A 24,829-nucleotide genomic window follows, 5' to 3' on the forward strand; every position below is an offset into this window, starting at 1 on the left:
CAGGTCTGCTTTGGGGCCACTTCCACACATTTTCTGTCCCATAAGCACAGGCTCTGGATTATGTTTGGGGAAGGGACATATATCTTGAATGCATCATACAAGAAAAGGGGCAGAGAGAGTGCTTGCAGGGGCAGGCTGAGGCAGTCTCACTGCAACCTGGGCTGGCCTAGAATCCACCCAACTCCCCTAGCATCAACCTCTCAGGTGCTGGGGATAAACGTGAGAGCCACCATGCCTGGTTAATGAAAATCTTTTGTCTGCTAACAAGCCATGGCCCTTCCCCTGTGAAAGGACATAAGACACCTTGACTGCCCTCCACCCATCCCCTCAAAACAGTTTCACTAAGTAGATTGGGCTAGCCTTGAACTCACAGAGGCAGAGGCTCCCAAGTACTCAGATTAAAGGCAGGCAGCACCAAGGCTGGCTCAACATCATCACTTTTTTTATAGGGGTGGAGGCGGGGTTCGAGACAGGGTTTCTTTGTGTAGCCTTTTTTGACCTAGAACTAGCTCTGTAGACCAGGCTGGCCTCAAATTCATAAGAGACTTGCCTGCTTTTGCCTCCCAAGTGCTGGGATAAAGGCATATGCCACCACCACCCAGCAGCACCATTTTTTAATGACTGAAGAGTAAGCGCAAATGATATACAAACATCTTGTATGGGTGCATAAAGTAACTTCCTTCCTTGTTTCTCAATGTTAACCATTTGGTGCTGAAATGGCCTCCCCTGGCAGATGTGTTTAAACACCTGGTTCCCAGCTGATGGTGGTATTGTTTTGGGAGTTTGTGGAACTTTTGGAGATAGGACCTGACTGGCAGAAGATCACTAAGGCAGGCCTTGGTTGGTTGGTTCCAGGTTAGTTCCTGACACTACAGAGAGAACGAATTCCACTGCCATTCCTTCCCCACAATGGCCAGAATCCCCTGAAACCAGGAGCCAAAACAAATCCTTCCTTCCTGAAGTTCTTTCTGCCAGGGATGAGAAAAGTTAATACACTCTAGAACTGCTTACTCCCTTCAGTAGACAATGTAGCAGCTTATATGAATGCCTTACCTGTGAACAAATCTTTTGCTCTCCAGATACGCGAGTGCTGTACTAAGCTGATAGGCATATAGGATCAAAGATGCCAGATCCAAGCTGTATTTTCTTACTTGCAAAAATGACCTTAGCTTTTGAAACAATGGCCAAGACAAAAAAGAAGTAATTAGAGACAGAGTGTAACTATTAAGAGCACAAAAGATACACTCAACTACACTGTGAAGGTTCCCAAATAATTTTTTTTTTTTTAAATGAGACAGGGTCTTGCTGTGTATGTAACCCTGGCTAGCTTGAAATTCTATGGGTAAGCCTGGCTGGCCTCCAACTCATAGATATTACCCTGCCTCTGCCTCCTGAGTAGGATTAAAGGCATGGACCAACATGCCCAGCTCTCTAAATGGATTGTATTATACTTTAGTTTTTCTTTGGTAATGATAAAACAATTATTATTCATTTGAAATCCATTTAGAATTTATAATATTTATGACTACAGACAAATTTCTAAAACACACAGAAGATGGGCCTGAGGAAAAGAGAAAAAGTATGCTGTAAAGCACTGCTGACCAGTAATACCAGATAATGAAGGGCAGTTACTACTGCAAGCACCCGGGAGGTCCATCTGCCCCGACTGCTTCGTGCTGTGCTTCATGGTTTTGATACAGAAACCTAAAATGGTGATACACTGGGTGTTTCTCCCACTGGGAGTCAGTCTTATCACTGACACTATTCATGAAGCTAGATGCTAATACAGGATTTTATCAACACCTCAATTTCTAAAAAAAATAAATCAGTAAATAAAAGGGAAGCATTTAGCAACAGTATTAGCAAACTCCTCAAAAGCAAAAGCATGAAAAAAATACCTTTAACCAAAACCATACATTACCCTCCATCTGATTTGGAACTACGGACAGAGAGAAGGGAAGGGAAGATGTAAAATGCTGGTTACCTCTCTGCCCAGTTAAGAGTTTGACTCAGGGGCTGGAGAGATGGCTCAGAGGTTAAGAACACTGGCTGCTCTTCCAGAGGTCCTGAGTTCAATCCCAGAAACTACATGGTGGCTCACAACCATCTATAATGAGATCTGGTGCCCTCTTCTGGCATGCAGGTAGAACAATGTATACTTAATAAATAAATCTTAGAGAGAGTGAGAGTGTTTGACTCAGGCCAGGTGGTGGTGGCACATGGTTTTAATCCCAACACTTGGGAGGCAGAGGCAGACAGATCTCTGGGAGTTTGAGGCCATTGAGGCGAGCCCGATCTACAGGCTGGCCCAGGGCTCCACAAACAAACCCTGTCTTGAATCCAAAAAAAAAAAAAAAAAAAAAGTCTGACTCAGCAACCTGGGTAGATGGAGCTCAGGATCTGAGGATCTGCTTTTTTTAGCAAGCTTTCCATCCCACTGTGTTCCAGGTGAAGGTGATGACTAGTTTCCACGTTTTGGAGAATGTCAAAATGTCAAACAGGGCCAATGACACTCTGTTACAGTTTTCAAAGAAACTGAGTAGGAATAGGTGAGTCTGAAAAACCACAAGTGAATTCTCAAAAGGATTAGGAAGCTGGTTAGATTTAGCACTGTTTCTTTCATCTTCAAGTTACTGGGCTAGTTCTTCAGGCAAAGCCGTAAGAGGAAAACTACCTGGTTATCTGCTGCCACCTGTTCCAATAACACACCTAGATGGGAAAGAAACTGCTAGGAGGGAACCTTCTGGGAATGTAATGGTGAAGATTTTATTTCATTTTATGCTGAAGATGGGCGTCTCATACTATATTGTCCGGATTGGCCTCAAATTCCTGGGGTCATGTGATTGATCAACCCTCTTCAAACTCACAAAAAGGGGAGACTACAGATGTATTCCACCAGGCTCAGTTCAATAAAGAAGACATTTATATAGCTTCTGAATGAAAAGCACACATAATAATCAACGATGTAACCTGTATATTTGTGTTATGCAATTGAGGGATATCACACAGCAGGTTCAAGGCTGTTAACCACCATGGCTAGACAGCCTGGAGTCTTGGTACCTCTCCAAGTGTGCACAACTCCATGATTATCCAGACGGGATTCTCTGTAATGACTCCAATCAGCTTCACGATGTGAGGATGGTCAAACTGACGCATTGTTACTGGGGGGAAAGTGGTCTCCAGTTAATCTCCTAGCTCACTTCATACACAAGGTTGAATCCATAAAAACTTTGTGCTCAGTTGTATATCAATGAAAGCTGGCGTGAAAAAGGCACATGGCACTATCAGGGCACAAGATAAAACCCATTCTTGGGAGAAAATGAGGTGAAAGGTGAGTTCTAAAGCTACACCCAACAGACAACCACACTTCGATCTTGTGGTCTTGCTTACCAGAGTGTAAATGGCCGCTCCCAGGGCTCAAAGACCAGTTCCCACACAGCAGTAAGGAACTGTGTGATAGAGAAACACTAGATGCTATCTGGCTGCAGCACTTTTATCAGGAGGGACCCATGCCAAGTGATGTTCACAGAAATCATAGGGCTTGACCACCTGACTGAGCCCAAGAGGACCCAAAATGTACTGCACACACACACACCTATGGATGGCCCATAACCATTCAGAATTTCTACAACTCTCTAGCATCATAACAAAAGCTAACCTTAAGAGTTATAGAACTTCAAAACAACCTCCAAGTACAACCAGTTAAAGGCAACCAGTTCAGTGGCCATAGAAACATAGGACTTCAGACTGCTAAACTGGAAAAAGAAAAGCAAAAATGAAAGGATGTCAAGCAAGGAAATACTTTAACAGCAAATGTATCTGTCTATGAGTCAGCATGCACATGTGAGTGCAGTTGCCCATAAAGGCCAGAAGAGAAAGACAGAGTCTCTGGAGCTGGAGCTGGACCTGCAGGTGGTTATGAACCTGATGTGGGTGCTGGGACTGAACCCAAGTCCTTTACAAGAATAGTATGTTTAACTGCTGAGCCATCTCTCAGCTCCTGCTTGTTTATTTTTAACATGAAGAATGAAAACCTAAAGTATATCATTAAATTCTGTATTGTTAAATTCAGGTCACTGCTTAATCACCCTGTCATCTTGTAATAAATCTCCAGGCACCAGGGTACCTGCTGTCATCTCTGGTTTGACATGAACATTACACACAGTTATCATGACTTTTGATTTCCTTTGAAATAATTAGTGCAGATAATACAGAGCACAGAATGAGAAGGTGAGGGGGTCTTGTAGTCACAGGGAAACATCATAGACAAGTTAAGTCTAGCTTGTCATTTATCTATTGGGCAATAGATGAAGGACCAAGGGTTGCCACCTGCTTATAAATAAACTCACTGCAAACTTGCCTGTCTGTGAATTCCTGTATGTATCTGTGTTTCTGCAGCATAGAGATAGGGCTGGAGAGTTGGGATGGAAGCTTCATTGTCATCAAGGCTGAAATCTTTACTATCTGGCTCACAACTGAAGTTTTAACTATTCCCGGCCTGGGCCATCTCACCCATCTTACTACTTACAGCCTGTTACAGTCTGAGTCAGTTTATACTGCATCTGTCACATTCCCCGAAGAAGCAGTGAGCAACCCTTTCAAAGAAGGAAACAGTCTTACTCTAACATGGTTATTTCTACAGAAATACACAACTGAGTCCTACAGTGGTGTTCTCCAAAACCACAGCACAGTAACTGCTTAGATACATGCACTTGTGAAAAAGAGATAATGCACAAAACCCTCTCCAAATTAAGACAGACAGGAAGCTAGGTCTGAAGACTGGCTGGTCTGTCATTCCTTGGCTTAGGTACTTGAGATAAAAGCCACTAGCCAGGTCTCTTTTTATTCTCAAATCAGGTATTAAGGAATATGACTAAAGATACAGTGAACAGATGAATTACAGTGTGAATTACTCTGTGGTGACTGATTAGATAGCTAGGTGGCATGAAATGTAAAGAGGCAGCGATCCATCGAATGTTTGTGTACTGACCATCACTGGAGTTCTGCCCTATGCTGATTGCCTTCCCCAGGCCAAGCCCTATAATGGTCCCTGTGCAGAGTGATGAGTATGGCCCTTGTCTCCAGAGAGCTTAAAGTTTAGAGGGAGAAACAGATAATAAGCACATGTGATCACTGTATGTATTTAATTATGAACTCTGAAGAGGAGCAGAATGCAGCCCTGTGGGTGACAGTAGCAGGCAGGAGGCAGAGACTTGAATAGAGAAACCCTATGAGGAGAGAATGAATATCAGCGTGCTTGATGTATACAAGCTAGACAAGATCCTACTCTCCACCACTGTCCTTTCAGGAGAGAAGGTCCATAACGCAAGCTCATTTGAGACAGCCTCACAACTGGAATGTACACACCTAGGCCAGAGGGCTGGGGGTGGTAGTGAGAATCACTTCTAGATAAAGTCACTCAGGAAGCTGTCACAGGAAGCCTCTCCTAGGGCTTCTGTCTGACTCTGTAGGGCAGGAAGCTAGTCATGATCCTGACTCATCTGTAGCTTATGGGCTCCATCAGGACAGAACTGTGTTGTCTTGGTTACCTCTGTACTCATGGGCCTGGCAGGATCTGGGTTAGAGACATTTATGCACAAAGATGCTGAGTGCTACAGGAAGCAAACAATAAAGAGAATGTACCATCTTCCCTACATGCAGACATGTCTGTCTGCCTATGGAAATCTGTTAGATTTGAACATTAATTTGCAAGTTGAGTAATAATGTCCTATAAAGTGAAAGTATCTTTCTTGTAAAGACAGCTGGATTCAGGCCAAAATTCAAAAGGAGTTCCACAAAAGTTTCAATGAACTTACAGGCTTCTTGAAGGAACTTCTCTCTCACGCTGTCCGAAGTACAGTTTTTACATGTTTTGATTGCAACAGCCAAAGCTGGATTCTCCTGTGTCAGGGAAATTATAGAATCACACATACATGCAAAAAGTTCTCTGTATTAGTAGCACATATCTCACACACACACACACACACACACACACACACACACACACACACACACGCAAGTGCACGCGCTGTTTGTTTTCTAACTGTGGATTTGTGGTCAGATGGCACTGGAACTATAAAATCAGAGTTAAAAATATTCTGTATGAAATTCCAGAGTAAAATGGACATGTATGTGAAATGCCATAGGCAACCTCTTAGGCATGTACCAGATGATAAGTATGTGTGTGCTATGGTAAGTAATGTTCTAGGTTCTCAAAGCACACCAGTGAAAAACAGAAGCAAGGGTCCCTGCTTTGGGTCAGCTGGCATTCTAGTGTGAAATACCAGTGATAAAGTTAGTCATTTCACAATGTGTTAGAACAGCATTTTGGAGGACAGGAATAGATCAGGCAGGACATGGAGGACAAAGTAGTGGCAGGTGTACAAGGAACACTTCACTGAACAGATGAGAGGAAGACGAAGATCCTAAGAAGAGAGAGCCAGTCATGGTGAAATGGGGAAGTGACATGTTACTGAAAGCATGGTGAACATGCAGCTCAAAGGAACTGGGGGTGGGGTAGTGCACCAAGGTTACAGCAACAGAGTGTGTAAGGACAGAAACACCGAGATAGGGGAGCCTAGGATGGAGGGGTGGGATTGGGGAGTGTAGTCTCAAATTAGCAGCACTCTTGCAGCAGCCTCTCCAATGCTGAAATTGTAAGCATGCCTAACTAAACCTGTGGTTCTGAGCATTTCGGTTTAGAAGGGCACTCTGGCTCCATCTGCTGCTGAGAGATGATATAGAAGGTGAGGTCAGGCATGGAGAGTAGTATAGGTGGTTACTGGTGCAAACTGGGTGACTAGCTATGGTGGCCTGGGCAGTGGGCAGCAGTGGACATGGGAGGAGGACTCGGCATCTGGATTTTTTTCTCAAGGCTGGGCAAAGGTGCCCCTTGATGTGCTAGGAGAGAGTGAATTCAGGTCTTGACCAGAGAAACTAGTAATGTGAAAGGAGAAATCAGAAGTTGATGGTCTCTAACGGGATGAGCTGGGATGTTGCTGAGACACAGAGGCTTTAGGACAGTTCAATCCTTGGGACTATGCATCACTAGAAGAGACTACAGGTAGGACTGTGCTTTGCACCTCTACAGCAATGGGAAAGCCAGAGAAAGAAGAGAAAATAGTAAAGGAAATTACAAAGGTATGACCCACAGAACAGGAGAAAACCCAAGAAAATGTGTAGTTCTAAAAATCAAAGTTCGTCTTCAACAGGTTCAAAGGAAAGAGCTTAAGAGATAAAAGGAACACAAGGGAAGAAATAGTCTGTAATTTTAAGAGAATCAAGGACACAGTATGGATGAGCATGGGCAGACATTGTATTTGCCAAAATCATTTGTTCACCTTACTGTAATATGCCTCACCTCTGTCACTAAGCAAAGCAGAAAAGACAGGAGGAAAGTGGAGCAGAAGGAGCTTTACAATTGTCAAGTCACCTCAGTCCCATTGTCTCTACTGCTTAATTCCTGTCATCATCCTATGAAATGTGGACCAATAACCCAGGCAGAGGCACACCTCAGGACAAAGACCACGTTATAATGTGTCTGTGAATCCTTCTACAACCCCTTGCTTCCTAAACGCAGCTAGATGTGAAGAGAACTGTGCTATCTGGTCTCCTCTGGGGCTGTGTGGTCTGTGTTTGGTTTCCTCAGCCAGTTCTGAGCACATCTGTGATCTCTGTAGGTTTAACATTGGGCTACGCTATCTTCTTCTTGAGAATGGACTAGTGAGACCCAGGACCTGCATGCTGAACATGAGTCAACAGCTGTTAGAAAGCATAGCAGGTGCCAAGCCATGCTGGTAGAAGGGAAGCTGCTTAAAAAGTCAATTGGAGCAAAGCAATTCACAGTCACCAAAAGCATCAGTTACAAGCAGCAAGGACTGTACCCAGAGAGCTAAGGAAAAAAGATGGCTTCATGCCTTTTCAGTGTTGGGACATGCTGGAGAACAGGTTAAAGTCACGAGCCACATGGCAATACACAGATTAATAGAAATGGGTTAAATTAAGTTGGAAGAGCTAGTTAGTAATAAGCCTGAGCTATCAAACAAGCATTTATAATTAATATAAGCCTCAATGTGTTTATTCGGGAACTGCTGGCAGGACGGAAACTTCCTCTTACAAATGGTGTTCCAATGTGGAGCTGGAATTTCCACATAAGACCTGATAAAGCTTAAAAAACACATTCTAAACACACAAAAACAGAGTCAAACTCGGTTTCTTGGTAACTGATTTTTCTTATATAGGCACTGTTTGTTAGCGGCAAGCAGAGGTGCAGCTCCTTTAAGAGACTGCTTCCTGATTTAGTGCTAGTGGCAAAAACTGCTCAGCTCTTTTAAGAGGTCTTGCTACCAAACACTTAAATGGGATTTATGAGCAGCAGGTGGCAGTGTGGACCCCAAAACTCTCCAGAATTGGTGTGTTAAACGTGGTTCTCGAGATGGTACTTCTGCTATGAAGTTCATCTCTTAGGGAACCAAATGGGGGCGGAGCCAGCCGTCAAAACAGAGACTCTGGTCCTAGCCACACCACTTCTCAGTTTAAAGACTCATTAAGTCAAAAAAAAAAAAAAAAAAAAAAAAAAGATTACAGATACACAAGAAAGAGAGTCAGATGGAAAAAACTCTAAACAGGTTACAGTGTGTTTAAAGATATACATACGCTTGGGAGAGAAAAGAGCATGTATAAACAGTCACAGAAAAAAATACAGTTTAGAAATAGTAAAGTCCTTAAAAAAGATATAGGGTAATAAAAATATAATAAGCCATGTAAAGATGGGAAATACACAGTCTGGATCCTATGTTATTGTGTTGTCTTTGAAATTTTTGACTGCTAATAAAGAATAACTGCAAAGATACACTGGATTATGAAAAGTGCTGGATTAAACCAATCTATATATTTAAAAAATGTCTTGACTTCAAAATGGAAGTCAAAGGATATATTGATTTGGGAGAGAGGTTATGCTTTTATTTCCACTGGAAACGATTCATTGTGGGTTAAAGAAAATCAAGTTTGATCAGGGAAGACCTCCTGAAATCCTGCCTACAGACATTAAAAAAAAAAAAATTAAACCTAGAAGAATTACAAGACGCGAAACATATATTTTACTTGCTCAAATATAAAACAAAAAAAAAAATCACTTGTAACTGACTTGTACATACCACATTTCCATACTTGTGTTACCTTTACAGGTTTATGTATTTTCAGAGCAAGGGGACTGAACACCAATGAAAATGGGAGGCCCAGGTGATCCAGCATCTCAAAATGCTTCTGTGCTGTTTCCTCAGAATTCTGCAACCAGAACAGCTTCAAGGATGCTGCCTGAGATACTCCAGCCTCACAAACTATTCCAGCCAAGATTTAGTCATTATCCTGAACTTTCTCAGGGTCCTCCAAAGATGCCAATGCCCCCCAACAACAGGAAGTAGTCTAGAAAACAACACTCACATTCCCAAAAGATGGGTTATGGATGATTATTATCACTTAAGGGGGGCTGGTTACAAGTTGTTATTGGTAAGGTCAGTAAAAAAACTAAACAAGGGAGGTTAGATTCAAACAATTTTTTTTTTCTGAAAAGAAAAGGGGGGAGGTATAGAAATGTTAGGATGAAAGGGTAAATTATTGAATCTACTTCAATCCAAAAAACAACTATTAATCTTAAATATTTTACATTGGTATGGATTTTAGTTTATTGATACAAATTTAAAGTGAATTTTGTTGTACTATATGTATATTTCTACTCTTAAGTATTGTGTTTACATAGCTCATTTAAAAATATATAATTAAGAAATACAGATTAATAGTCATCTATAATAGTCAAGCTTATAGTCATGTTAGGTATATTTTCAAGGTCATCCACAGATATATTTAAATAGATAGATGGTCTTCAAACACTTCAAATACCTACAGAATATGGCATTTAATATGTTTAATAATCTAAGGTTTTTCATGACAGTGAGACTGCTCCTGGCAGCACCAATCTACTTTAGAAAAGATGATGGGCAGAAGAGAAATTCTGTATGGAGTTTGCTTTCTTTATGGCAAAAGCTATCATATTGGCAAAGAAACTGCCCTTGCCTCAATTGCTGACAGTTATTGTCCAAACTGGACCAGCAGGACACAGGAAAGATGACTGCCAAACTTTGTCAAGACAAGGTAGGATGGCCCTGCAAAATTCCCTGCTTCACAGTAAAGTCTGTCAGATATGCTAGATCTGTAGTCCAGAGCTGGATGCCCCAACCTTGCAGAGGAACTTTGGGTGACTGTCTAGATAGCCCAATGTCCCTGTCATTAGGTAACAATTCATCCTTTTGGGGTCTTTGATGGAGTTAGAGACTAAATAGTTAAACTTATAGTTTTCTTTAGTTATGATAGAAAGCAAATTAGACATAAAACTTTAGACTCACCAAGATAGATAATAGAGTATTTTCTCTAATTTTGCCAAATACGAAAGACTGAATATTTTAACTGTAATTCTTACATAATAACTGTTTTTACTGTATATAATCTTACTATGTTAAAGTTAAAAATCTTCCTTTTTAATTATACAAAAAGGGGGAAATGCTATGGAATAAAGCTTTTGTACACTGTGAAGATTTGTCACTGTGCTTGGTTTAAGAAAGCTGACTGGCCAACAGCTGAACAGGATAAAATTAGGCAGAAAAGCCAAACTGAGAATAATGGGAAGAAGGGCGGAGTCAGAGATGTCGTCAGGGTCACGGAGGGAGCAAGACATGCTGGAGGACAGGTAAAGCCACGAGCCAAGTGGCAATATATAAATTAATAGAAATTGGTTAAGTTGTAAGAGCTAGTTAGTAATAAGCCTGAGCTATCAGCCCAGCATTTATAATTAATAATAAGACTCTTCTGTGATTATTTGGGAAGTGGCTGCCCAGATAGGAAAACTCTACCTACAGGGAAACCAGGATTCAGCCCTCAGTTAACTATTCTCAAGCACTTAGCTAATTTACCTTGTGCCTTAGGACTTTATGATACTGACCTTCAACTGTCACCTTTTTTCCTTACTTTTCCTGTGAGCCTAGACTCACAGAGGGAACCACTTACTTCCTGAGTCCACCTGAAGGTACAAAGTTATTTTTAAGGTGGCATGATCTAAACAGAACTTTAGACAGCACACGATGAGGGTGAATTTTATGTGCCCTTTTGAATAGGGCATGAGGGAGTAAGACGTGAGCCAGCATTTTTCTGTGATTTTTTAAAAAAAAAAATTTTTTTTTGGTAGAGAGAGCGGGGGGTGGGGGGGGGGTAGGTGGGTGGAGAGGGCAAGGTTTCATTCTGTTATGTGACTAGGATGCCTTGATCTCACAATCCCACCCTGCTTCCTTAGGGCTGGGATGGCAGGTGTGTGCCTCTATACCTGGTTCACCAATGAGTTAACATTCAGGTTGTGAGCTGCTCTTTCCAATGTGTGGGCCTCATCCTGAAGACTCCCACAAAGAAGTGGGAACTGAGATATTTATTGTTTTCTGGACTTAGACCCACTATTCTCTACTTTCTCCACTTTTGGACTTTGGACCACACTATCAATTCTGAGTTTGCTAACCTGAGGTCTTGGGACTTGACAGCTTACATCATTACAGAAGCTAATTCCTAAACTTGTATCTCTCTACACAGACTCTATGCTGTGTCTCTAGAGAAGATTGTCAAAGCTGTGTGTTCCACAGTCTTTCATTTCTGAGATGAAACCACAGTCATAGCTGTTTAAGGAAGACATCTCAATGAAGCTTTTGAACTTTTGTTTCCCTTGCCCTTATATCCAAAAGTTTAGGAGCAGGTCCTGCTGTGCCTATACACAGCATACATCCCACTAAAGTTGTTCTCTAGAGCATCCCAGGTAGCCACTGCCACCTTGCTACAACATCCTCTGCCACAACTCTGAATAAAAGTAGGAAGACATTTTTAAAATGCAAGATGGGATCTCACAATGTCCAATTCTCTTTCCTGCAGGCTTCAGGTCCAGCTTTCCACTTGGATCTCTGGTGCCCAGTCCCATCTGCTACACTCAAGCTCTCTTTCCTGTTGCAATATACATCAGAAAGGGATTCAAAAGAAGGTGGTTCTTGCTATTGTTCTGAGCACAGCAATTCACATTGCAATTACAGTAAATGCTAGATTGAGGACATAGGATTGTCATATCCAAGACAGACTGATTCGTAAAAAGAAAATTATGGCTAGGGATATAGCTCAGGAATATAGCATTTCCCTAACATGCACAAGTCACTAGGTCCAAACTCTGACAGCATAGAAAGGGAAAAAGGGGGGGGGGGGGGATTGGAGGATGACAGGGAGGAAGTTCACCAACTCAGTGTGAGTCTGATGAATAACAAGTCTGGAAATTTACTTATCAGGAGCTGTAAAAGGAAAAGGCAGACGACCTGATTTAGTAACAGAAATCCATGAGCCTCATTTCCTATCATCTCAGTCAGACAGAGCCATGTCTAAACTTAGGTCTTCTACCCAATTAAGACCCAGGCTCTCTTTTGCATATTTTACCCTCAAAAGGCAGTTAAGACAATGAGAGAAAAAAACATAATACACACACACACACACACACACACACACACACACACACACACACACTTTAAACTGAAGAAAGAAGAAAGGAAAATTGTAAACTATAATGTCAGGACACAGTCCAAGAACAGAGCTATGTGAAAATTCTGAGTGCTTGTGAGAAAACTCCAAGAAAACAAGACAAATCTTGTATCCTGTGTTTCTTCAAATCACAGAATTGTTCTTGGAATGTGTTTTCGTGTTCCTCCCAAGTACAGTGGATAGAGTTGACTTTGGCTGTTGTTATTCATGTGCCTCTATGGAGAGACATGTTCTTGCCACATGTGGCTTACCCTTATGACTGAGCACCTTACTTGTGTGATTCTTCTTAACCCTCAGAGGAAAGGCATCAGAAGTAGAACCTCCAACGACATGATGTGACAAGCAAGGAGCACTCCCTAATATCTGGGTAAGGAGTACTGAAAAGGGCAGCTATGGAGAAGCATCTCTCAAGTTCCTACACCAAAGGGTGTTACAACAGCCAATTTCCTGTGCTGTCATGATATTATCAGAGCCATCTCTGTGTATCTATCAATATTCATTTCTAAAAGTTTATTTGCCAGGCAGTAGTGGCACATAGTTTTAATCCCAGCACATGGGAGGCAGAGGCAGGCGGATCTCTGTGAGTTCAAGGACAGCCTGAACTACAAAGTAAGTTCCAGGACAACCAGGACTGTTACATAGCAAAACTCCATCTCAAAAAACAAACAAACAAAAGTTTCTTTAGCTACTATATAAGGAAGCTTCACATATCAATGTTCAATAGCAGCACTTAATAACCAAGCAGTGTAAACAACCCAGATGTTCAGTAAGTGGAGAATAGATAAATGGAACACAGAGTGATGGCTCACTGGTTAATAGCACTTGCTGCTTTCCCAGAGGACCCAGCTTCGATTTCCAGCTCCCACATGGTAGCTCACAACTGCCTGAAATTCCAGTTCTAGGGGATTCCACACCCTCTTTTGACTTCCTTAGACACCAGTAAAGTACATGGTGCACACACATGCAGGCAAAGCATTCATACACATAAAATAAATAATTTTTCAAAAGTTTAAGTAAAAAGGTGGTAGGTACATCTATACAAAGGAATATTATAAAGCAATGAGGAGGAAGAAGACAGCACACTGCATGATTCCATTTATATGGAACAGTTCCCACAACAGGGAAACTGAGAGGCAACTGAGAAGCAGAAAGGAAACAAGTGGCTGCCACAAGGCTGCCAGAGGCTAGGGAGGGATGTGTAGCATGAACTGTATCTGCTGATAGAAATTAAGTTTTTGAGGTGAACAAAGAGTTCTAAAACTAACTGTGGTAAATACTAGCTTTACACACTTAAAACAAAAATCAGTCTTCATTTCTGATAGTCATAAAGACTTACTGGGCTCAGGTACACGCCTTGATGTACATCTCCAAACTGACCTTCTCCAATACAGCGTCCAAGTTCTATTCTTTCCCTCTGAATCTCATAATCCCTGGCTGCAAAACAGGATCCACACATAGATAAACTGGCACAGAATTCCAAATGTGGGTACAGAAAGATACATACATTTATCTAATTATTATTCATGAATACTTTTTCATTTGCAAAATGTCAACATTAAAAAAAATTTTGAAAGAGTGGAACTCTCTTAAACATTATCTTGAAGACTATCAACAATCAGTTATGGTATTAGTGGAACCCGCAAACAATGAGTTTGGCTGAAGGTAGGTTTTTTTTTTTGGCCCATAATGTGCTTAGGAACCTCTGATTTACTTGCTATCATATAATTTTCTACATAATTGCTCTAAATACTGAATTATATGCTTAATTAATAATTGCTATTGGTTTAGGTATTAATATATGAAGGCTATAAAAATTATTTAAAGCAATTATCTTTACTGAAACTTGTAAGTACTGAAGCAACATTAAACTGTTACGAGTAAACTACATCTTAAATGTTTAAGAGTTTTCCATTTCATTATAATCCTATCTCTAGATTATTTATGGAGCTAAAAGAGTTTAAAGAGGCAGTTTCTAGAAACTAATTTTAAAATTAGATGACTTTGAATTGAATATACCAGCACAAATGTTTCAGAGTATGTGTTCCAAAATCATGAGTTATACTGAGTTACTTAGTAGGCTGCTGAGGCACATGGAAATAAAATATCCGCCCCGAACACAGAAAAACCAAACTCAGTTGGATTAGTTACTCAGTCTTGGACTGATTCAAGAATGAGAATCACCCCCATTCCACCCTACATGTGTTTCAACTGTGGCATCATCAGCACAACAGCCAACAGACTCCTGGGTCAGACAACTAAATCTGACAGATCACCCAAGTTTTAGACAGCTGTTTTCCTTCCTCTTTAAAATCGATTTAGCTAACAATTCCACCAATTTAACAGTATGAGTAAACCAATGACAAGTTTGAAAACATATTAACTGGAACGGAAACAACCGCATCACTCCATGGTGGCAATTGCAAGCAAATGCAGTTATGTCAAAGGATCCTGTTACCTTCATCTATTCCATAGCTTTCTGTATTGCAATTAAGAGAGGGAAAAAAAAGTGGAAGACCTTAGAAATTGCTAATAGCAATTAGGTTAACAACAACAAACTTGGAGAGTACATTTCAATAGTATTTACTTAATTATTTTAAGCACAATGAATAAAAAGGAACAAAACATACATAACAACTAAACATCTTTGAGTTAACTCAAGGGCATTTAAATCTGTAAATCATAAATTCTGGATAAGAGATGTTTGCATTTCCTAATCTATTGTAAGTAACAAAAACACAATGTAGATTCTCTGAAGAAATGACTAAAGGCTAGTCAAAATGGCAAACCCAAGTTGAACTGATTTTCCAAGTTGCTATTGGCAACCCAAATCTACTGCATCTCAGCTCCTGCCCAGATGTTAAAGGGACTCTTGAAAGGCAAGAAGATATGCGCAGGGAAGAACAAGCCTCAGAGGCCTGCCTGTTTTCTCTTTATTTTGGTAATGTCTCCCTATTGCATACAGAAAATCCAAAGGAGAACACTTCAAAATATTCCACAAGAGTATAGAATCTACTCCTTCTGAAATACATGAAATCAGGTCATTTGGACTTCAATTCAATTTTTAAGGCCTAGATGTAGAATTAATTAATTAATCAACTGATTTTTATACTAAAGTGAAAATTCAAAGACTTATCCAATTCAAGGCATAGGGAAAATACACTCTCAGGCAGGGTCTGGGGTATGCAGATTTTCTTCCACCAATAAGGTGCACAGTCACTGGGAAAAAGAGTATGTTGGTATTTCCAAGTTGGAATTTGGTCATTAAGGGTTCTGTGCTGTGCTGTTCTGCTCTCTGTAAGCTCCTCCCAGTGTGCTGCTTGGAAGGAGGGCTAGTGTCTACTAGTAAATGGCGATAAGGATAATTGAAGGAGAAAAGCAAGCCACTCAATGTGTGCAAACACACTTTTGAATTTAAAGTAATACACCACTCAATGTCAGCATATGTACATTTGAGCTCAAAATAATACTCATTTTCTTTATATATAAAAGGCAAAATAATCAATGAAGGCTATATTATCATAGAACCAGAAAATGAGATCACAAAAATCCTACAATTGAATGAAATTATTTCTGGTATCTACATTTTAGGCTTCTGATTTTAAAAAAATTATATATTTTTATTTTATGTGCATTGGTGTTTTCCCTGCATATATGTCTGTGTGAGGATGCCAGATCCCCTGGAACTAGAGTTATAGACAGCTGTAAGCTGCCACGTGGGTGCTGGGAATCGAACCCAGTCCTCAGGAAGAGCAGTGAGAGCTGAGCCATCTCTCCAGCCCCCAGGCTTCTCTGACTTTTAAGCTAGGCATACAGACTTCTACCTAAAAGTTGAAAGAACATTTCTGTTAGGTGCTCAGATGAAAGATGTGCTCTAAAGCTTCTCATTGTGAGAAGCAGCCTACTCACTTGAGGGCATGGTGTATGTATCTTCCTCATCGATGATCTCAGCGTAGTCATCTGTCTCTGGAAGAAAACAGAGAGGTTGGGCAAATTCAAATGCTTGACCACTTGGCCTTCAACATAATTTCAAACAGCAGGATTCTGTGCCCCAAACCCACACTATGCAAATGTTCTCCTCAGAATACTAGGATTCAGATTTTGCTCCCATGTAATTATGAAAAGAAAAGGGTCATTGTAGCCAAATATGTCATCATATACACTTGTTTATATCATCACACACACGTGTTTATCAGAAGGCAAACAGGCTAATAGTTCTTATGAAAACCAGGAAGATGTGAATTAAGCACTACAGAATTCAAAGGAGATGTCTGTTTAGCCTAGAGCTCTCCCTGGACTGTACCAAATGCACATCTGAACCACACTATGACCTGATGGGAGTTCACAAGTGAGACAGGTGTCTTCAAAGTCCAGTTTGCTCCATTTATCCTACAAGACAACTGTGAGCCTCTCCTCAGAGAATATACAGTGATCCAATTTCTGAGGAGACTATACTGGGCTGATTTATTGCATTTATTCTGGGTTAAGAAACCCACATTCCAGCAATTTATCTTTTGGTGCCTTTTTTACCCAGGCAAAAGATCTGATAAAAAGAATAAGAACAAACAAACAACATATTAAACTAAGTTATTTTTTAGATAAGGTGGACTTAGATAAGTTTATGCTTTCACTAATTCCTTTTGATAAATGTAGCAACTTAATCCACCATGATAATACTGGGAAAGTTAAAAGAACACTCATGTGGAGAAAACTGCCACTGCTGAGCAACACCGGTGCTGTGAAGGCAGTTGAGTGGATCTGCCAAACTGCTGATAAAGCTCTCAGAGAGCTGGCTTGACACCTACCCCAAACCCCAGGAACTACAAGTGCACTACTCTTGTGTCCCATTGAGATCCAAAGCACACAAGTCAAGGGAACTCCAGAAAGCACACCCTTTCCAGTGGTGAGGATGTTAGCCACTGCATGCACTACAACAGAATAAACCCTGCCACCAAACCTCTAAAGCAGTGGTTCTCAACCTGTGGGTCACCGCCCCCACAGGGGTCACATATCAGATAGTTATATTACAATTCATAACAGTAACAAAATTACATTATGAAGTAGCAACAAAATAATTTTATGGTTGGGGTCACCAAAACATGAGGAACTATATTAAAGGGTTGCAGCATTTGGAAGACTGAGAACCACTTCTCTAAAGGGAAGAATGCAGTTTTTTAAATTTAGTTTAGTATAGTCAGCACCAAAAAGGATTAAAATTTTTTTTAAAAAAAAGGAAAAGAAAAAAGTCTGGTGGGGGGAAAAAAACACCGTCAGAAAATTAACTCTCCCAAGTCCTAGATGCCAGGTGAATATACTATTTTCACATGTTTATAAGCATTATGTGTACAGAATTAAAGACAAAGTTTTTGTTTTGTTTGGTTTTCTGAGACAGGGTTTCTGTGTAGCCCTGGCTGTACTGGAACTCGCTTTGTAGACCAGGCTGGCCTCAAACTCCTGTAGATCCACCTGCATCTGCTGAAACTAATGACATGCACCACCACACCCAACTTTAAAAAAAAAAAAATCACTGTTTGTTTGTTTATTTATTTATTTTGAGACAGGGTTTCTCTGTGTAGCCTTGGCTGTCCTGAAACTCACTCTGTAGACCAGGCTAGCATCAAACTTTCAGAGCTCTGCCTGCCTCTGCCTCCTGAGTGCTAAAGGCGTGCGCCACCACAGCCCAGCTTAATTTTTAAAAATGTTATGTGTATGTTTGTGTACCATATACATGTCTGGTGCCCATAGAGGTCAGAAAAGGGCATCAGACCCTGGAGTTGCAGTTACAAATGATTGAGTCACTTGTAGGTGCTGGGAATCGAAGCTGTCCTTTGGATGAGCAGCCAGTGTTACTCTCTGAGCCATCTATACAGCCCCTAAAACAAAGTTTTAATGAATCTTAAATGGCACCTTCTCCTCTTGCCTCCCTTACTAGGTTCTCAGAGATTTGGCACCCTGCAGGTCTGCCACTTTGTGTTTGTGTAAGACAGCCTATAAAAGAAAAAACACGAGAGGATGGAGGGAGCTGCTCAGGCATCTCTAACAATAATTAGAGTCCATTCCAATAGCTGAGACTTTGGAAGCAACACACCACTCAGATTGGTCTCTGCCAATTGCTTTCTTTTCGCTCAAAATGCAGTAGACTTAATCATCACACTGCCCTATAAACTGAATGAACCAAGGCCACTGCAGTACAACTTCCTGGGTAGCAGAAGACCACAGCAAGCTCATCCCAAAGTCAATCCCTCTCAGGTAACTGGAGTCTACTGTCTGAATGAAGGATGTGAAACAGAAGATGACAACAACAGCAATGACCTCTACTGCGTCTTACTATATCCTACAGCTCACATGGGCTCACAGCCAATTTTTGTTTCTGCTACCATGCCTTGCTTCAAAATTTCCCTCAATTATCCCTATTCCTTGTTCTTAATTCCCTAATGCTGTCCTTTAACTACCTCATTAGTTTGCTTCTTCAACATCGATCTGCTCACCTATCCAGAGTAGGGTCTATAGGAGCAGTGTGCCCATGCGTCCTCTTCTCCTCAGTGTCCTCAGCATCTAGCACAGTGAATGCCAGGCACAAAGTAGGTGCTCGGGAGCTATGTGCTAAGCAATGAGCATGAAGGCATGGTAGCAACACAGTGAGGACAGTGTCTACCCAGGACCTGGGAAACTTCTTCAGGAAATCAGACAGCATGCAGCAGAGCATTCTGTACCTATCCGTTTCCCTGCCTATGCCACAGCCATGTATTCATGTGTACAAGAGAGCAGCTTTGCACCCATGGGGTTATGACAGGAGATGATGGTACAGGCATTGAGAAATGGCAGGTACTCCTGATGCTGCTGCTCATGAGGGCTAGCTACCTAAGGACCTGAAGGCAAGGAGTTCTTGTCTGCAAAACCTTTCAATCAGTCTTCACTCAACTCAAGTGCCTCCAAAACAAGCTCATAAAACCCCAGGAGATACCAACCTTGAAACAATTCAGAGAGAAGGAATGGAAATGTCTTATATATAGCAGGCTAGCATCAATATGGATTTGGGAAAATAATATTGCCTATACTTCCTGAAATCTCAGCACCTGGGAGGTTAAGGCAGTAGAATCCTTCAAGAATTTGAGTGAGTCCTCATCTCAAAACCCCTAAAACAAAAAGTATTTATAAATTCCCCAGAAAGTTATTTGAGTTCTACATAAAATCTATGAGGACTTAATGAGAGCTATGTGTTGCTTTATGGACTGATTCACAGAGCATACTGTGGAAAGAACAGAAACCAGGGAAAGTCTGTATCTTTAGGAATTATGCAACAAGTATGACACTGGTAACACAGGTGATTTACATGTTCAAGATCCCTGGGCAGCTGTGGAGGCCAGTCAGAAAATGCCCCCCTGCCCCTCCCCCCACCCGCCCAACGGCAATACAGGAATAACAAAGGAAGGGGAAAAAAAGAAAGCCTTGGAGATCTGGGCACCAAATTAAGAAAAGAAAAGGGGGGAGGGGAAGAAAGCTGAATCCACATTCTCCACTGGAGGTGATTGGGACAAGGTGCCTGAGCTGACAAACGTTGGACAGTATGTGAGTATTCATACACTACCAGCCTTCAGCAGAATTCTTGTTCATACACACAAACTGAGGGGGAAGAGTGGGTCTCAGCATGGCTCTCCTACATCAGCTTTGATTGTCTTTCAAAATGTTTGGAGCCAGGTGTGGTGGCATATACCTCTAATTTTAGCATTTGGGAAGAGGGTGGTGGATCTTGGTCTACAAAGTGAGTTCCAGGACAACCAGAGCTGCATAAAACAGAGAACGTGTTTCAAAAAGATGAAATAAAAACAACAAAAGTGTTTGGAACTATACTTGTGAGATCAGACAAACCTCTGCTTTAAGGCTATTAAAATACATATTTTGGGGCACAATTCTGCTCCAGGGACACTCAAGTTCATCAGACCTGTGAATTGGCAGGACAATTTTGGGATCATCAGCCCGTAAGTTCAAGGCTCACAAGTTAGATATATACACTTGTCATCCTAGCTATGCATGTGGCTGAGGTGGGAGGATCATGGGGTCCAGGAGTTCGAGGTCAACATGGGCAATACACCTAGCTCTTGTTTCATATAAACAAAAATAAAGTGAGGGCTGCGAATGTAGCTCAGTTGGTATACCTAGCATACGTAAGGACCCAAGTTTAGTTCCCAGCACTACATGAAATTGGGCAGTGGCATACCCACAACCCCAGCATTCGAAGATGAAGGCAGAAGGATTAGAAGTTCAATGTTAATGTTATCCATGGTTACAAAGCAAGCAGGACACCAACATGGGCCAGACAAGACCCTATCTCAAAAACAAGATGAAACAAAATTTTGAAAAATAAACAAAAGTAAGTATTATAAAAACAGGAACTTCTAAATTTGGACATTTATTGTAATTTATATATAAAACAGTGCAAAGAGGTCTTTTTCTAGGAGCCACAAGGCCACTTTACTCAAAATCTTAACCAACTATGTGACCTAGACCAAGAAGTGGAATACTTTTCCGGTAAGAAGCCAGGAAAGAAGAAGTGTTTTAGAACTGTACTCCTGTGGCAAGGATTTGGCTTGGCTGTTCAAACCATACCTTGGGCAGACAAGTACCATGCCAGCAAATAGGAGAGGCTGTGTTCTAAAAGAACTTGAATTATGGACACTCTAGTTTGAGTTTCATGTTATTCCGATACCGTAAGTACTAGTTTTCTTTTGAAAAATTTCCCTCAACTATTAAAAGCATAAAAACATTGTTACCTCAAGTGGCAGTACTAGAACGGGTGGGCCTTAATATCTGATAGACGTCAGCCAAGACCACAACTCTGCTACTACTCCCTGAAAGATGGGCTATAGCTTTGCTCTGGCTAACTCAGTACCAGGACATTTAAGTATGAGGAAAGTACATGTAAATGCTTGCAATGCACCCATCTTGGTAACCACTGCTTGTTTATATAGTCTGCATTTGTGCCCAGCAGTAATCCTCACAATGACTACTAGGGCCTTTTCTCCTGGGGAGGCAGGGTAGGCAAGCTTGGGACAGAATGGGAAAGTGAAGGCCAATGGAGCCCAAGGCCCACCTCTGGTCTCTCTCTGCAGGTTAATGTCTCCATCTGTGAACTGTGTGGGCTGATATGGCACAGGAGGGCTGGCAGGTAGTCTAAAACCACAGAAAACACTCAAGAGTAGCAGGTGCTAGTGCCTGACTATCATAGAGCACTCCAGAAGTGAAGCTTCACAATGGCTTTAAATTCTACAAGGAACATACTCTTTTCTGGAATTATGTTAGTTACAAACTCTCTGCAGACTGTTTGCTTACTCTCTGTTTGTTCACATCTCCAGGTCAAAACACATAGGAGTAAAAATCTCCACTGAAGGTATTCTGTCATTCAACCATAAGGAAAAGTGTAAATTTCCCTCTATTTTGGCTTATAAAACTTAATCTTCTGGAATAAATATACCACATTTTGTGCAGGAGCATGAGAATCCTGACACTAAATGTAATTTTAAAATATCACCCTGACACTAAATGCAATTTTAAAATATCATCAAATGTGGAGAAAACTAATAATTACTATTGCTAGTATTTCCCTAATTATCTCTGTTGAATGATTGTTAAAGATCACTTTCCTTTTTAATACCTCACTTATAATTAAGTCTTATACATGCACTACATGATTATTTCACAGCAGTAACACAAATGTGAAAATAAATTATTACCGTCCCCACTAATTTCATCTGCAGATCCAGGTGGCATGCAAAGAAAGGAAAAGAAGGGATCAGAGGGTAGGAGAGACAGGAAGGAAGGAGAGAAGAGAAGGAAACACACTATTAAAATTACAAATAAATCAAAGGTTAAGAAAATAACAAAGTCATCCCAAGGTTCATTCACAAGATAACAAAAATTGTACTGGTAGGTTTACTGGAGTTGAAGACCATTAAGCCAAATTTTAAGCTGCCAACAGATTGTACACAGTTACACAGGAGAACAGCAAAGCTTAATTACTTTCTACCACACTAGGCAAAAGTAATTTGACTGTGTTTCACTGTTAAATGCTAAACAAGCTTCTACTTTCCTTAAGGATCATTTGCATCTTTTAGATACAAGTGACAAGAATCTCATCATTATCACACAAATAAAAGGGCCACCAGGAGATAAGCCTGTGACTCATCTCTAAATGAGGTGATAGATTTAAGTCTCTATGATAGATGCAGGCCATGTCCACACTACCATGAAGGGCAAGTGTAGTTCTCAAGGCTCTGATAACAATTTAGCCTCCCATTTTAATTCATACAAAACTACTAATTTTCAGACATTTTTGAAGAATAGTTTTAATAATTACAACAAAATCACTGCTTTACTAGAAACCCTCCAAATGGCACAAGCAATGCCTTATCTATGCTGCATTCCTGAACATCTGCCTCCCAGAATACAGAATGCAGACACCCAGGGCTTATATAAACCATGTCCCATGCTACATTAGAAAATTCACAAGGCCAGAAACAGGTCTTGACAACCCTTATAGGAAAACAAGACAACAGAAATGCCACCAAGAAGCTACTTCTTGCCCTGTCATGCATTTAAAAGTCAGCAAATGGGCAACAAAAGATCATCTAAGTTAAGACAGTGGCCCAAACTGTATCAATTACAAGACACAAAACCTGTCCCCCAAGTTATCACTTCTGGACAGTGAACAGCACATACATTGATATTCAGTATGGCTATGAACTGCTTGGGACAATCTAGAAGCATCTAACTAAAGTTAGTTTGAGGGGGTGCCTTGGCTGACAGGAAAGCCTGTGCAAGTGCAGTGCAATACCAGTTGAAGGAGGTTCAAGGGAACAGAAGACCAAAGGGAGGAAGCGCCTAGCTTTCTTAACTTTATGTTGGCAGTGATTTACTCCTTTACAAAGAAGCAAGAGAAGAAAGAGAAAAACAGAAACAAATTATTTCAATACAGAAACACCCCAACCAGTTAATTTTAAAACTATATCTATAAGAACAAATACAAAATTGAAATGCTTTTATTGGACCATTGGTATACCTTATTTCTTACTATCATTGATTCGTAGTTTACAAAGAATTATTTGTTTTTACTAAAGATTAACACTAGATACAGAAAGAACAAACAATGTACAGCTAGGAGTTCTTCCAGGCCAGTCAAGTAACAAATAACACAACTAAAACAAAGGGAAAAAAAAGTAACAAAAAACAAAGACAGGTATTAACTTAAGGATCAAGAACAGTCTATGTGTTTGTGAACATGTAACATTTGTCCATAAAGAAAGAAATCTTCGAAAACTGTAAGAGCTTCATGAGCAATTACAGTACTCATAATTTAGAGTATCTTAACATAAACTGGGAATGAGGATATCCAACTACAGAAGCCACAAAGATGCATCATACATCCATTCATTTGCCCATCCAAGTGCTTAAAACTTACTGAAGGGACTCGACCTCTATGTAAAGCAGTGAGGACACAGAGTAGCTACAGTATAGCAATGGTAGTAGAGTACACACATCAGAATGAGCCTTTAAGATGTATCAGACAGCCTGGCGAGGGTGGCACACGCCTTTAATCCCAGCACTCGGGAGGCAGAGCCAGGTGGATCTCTGTGAGTTCGAGGCCAGCCTGGTCTACAGAGCGAGATCCAGGACAGGCACCAAAACTACTCGGAGAAACCCTGTCTCGAAACACCAAAAAACAGGGTGCCATCAGTAACAGTCTTGACTTGAAGTGTGGGCCCATGGAGAATGAAGGTCAAGATAGTTTGGTTATCAAGAAACTAATAATCTCAGCATCCACACATAAAGAAGAGAAATGAGAAGAACTGGGATGTACAAATTAGCAGTATTTTTCAAAGGGCATGGTTTGGTTTCAGTGACAGTTAGTGACTACTTCATCTTAGGGCTTGATGTGAAAAGCCACCCTCAGTTTCTGGACTTCCTACATGATGGCTCTAGCCAGACAATAAAATGCTCCATTTGATGTTGGATGGATTATGGACTGAGGTGGGTTGGGAGGATCAGAATCGAAGAGCTATGCAGGACATTAATGCAATGAAATAGTATGGACTGTTGATGATAATATCTGTCAGTATTAACTTCCTAGTTTTAAGAATTATGCTCTGAATTCATAAGATGAAGTCTGAAGCCAGGTATGGAGGTGCATGCTTATAACCCACAGCTTTGGAGGTGGAGGCACAAGAGG

At 40.8% G+C, this 24,829-nt stretch overlaps 1 protein-coding gene across 15 annotated transcripts in view; it reads right to left on the reverse strand.

Moving 5' to 3' along the window:
• The window catches only part of Ptk2 (protein tyrosine kinase 2), a 225,119-nt gene that overhangs the window by 52,657 nt on the left and 147,633 nt on the right, over positions 1–24,829 (reverse strand). For 6 of the 15 annotated variants that reach the window (XM_036208358.1, XM_036208351.1, XM_036208359.1 and 3 more), the window contains 8 exons: positions 23,438–23,521; positions 22,338–22,355; positions 16,516–16,572; positions 15,065–15,085; positions 13,946–14,043; positions 5,817–5,901; positions 3,061–3,161; positions 1,054–1,169 (listed from right to left, as the gene is read on the reverse strand). In XM_036208358.1, coding sequence (XP_036064251.1) covers positions 1,054–1,169; positions 3,061–3,161; positions 5,817–5,901; positions 13,946–14,043; positions 15,065–15,085; positions 16,516–16,572; positions 22,338–22,355; positions 23,438–23,521 — 580 coding nt within the window. The remainder of the gene's footprint in view (positions 1–1,053; positions 1,170–3,060; positions 3,162–5,816; positions 5,902–13,945; positions 14,044–15,064; positions 15,086–16,515; positions 16,573–22,337; positions 22,356–23,437; positions 23,522–24,829) is intronic. The other 9 variants (XM_036208362.1, XM_036208360.1, XM_036208357.1 and 6 more) reach the window with 5 other exon arrangements.

The sequence above is a fragment of the Onychomys torridus genome, chromosome 16 (assembly GCF_903995425.1).
Source record: "Onychomys torridus chromosome 16, mOncTor1.1, whole genome shotgun sequence".
Classification (NCBI taxonomy): Eukaryota; Metazoa; Chordata; class Mammalia; order Rodentia; family Cricetidae; genus Onychomys; species Onychomys torridus.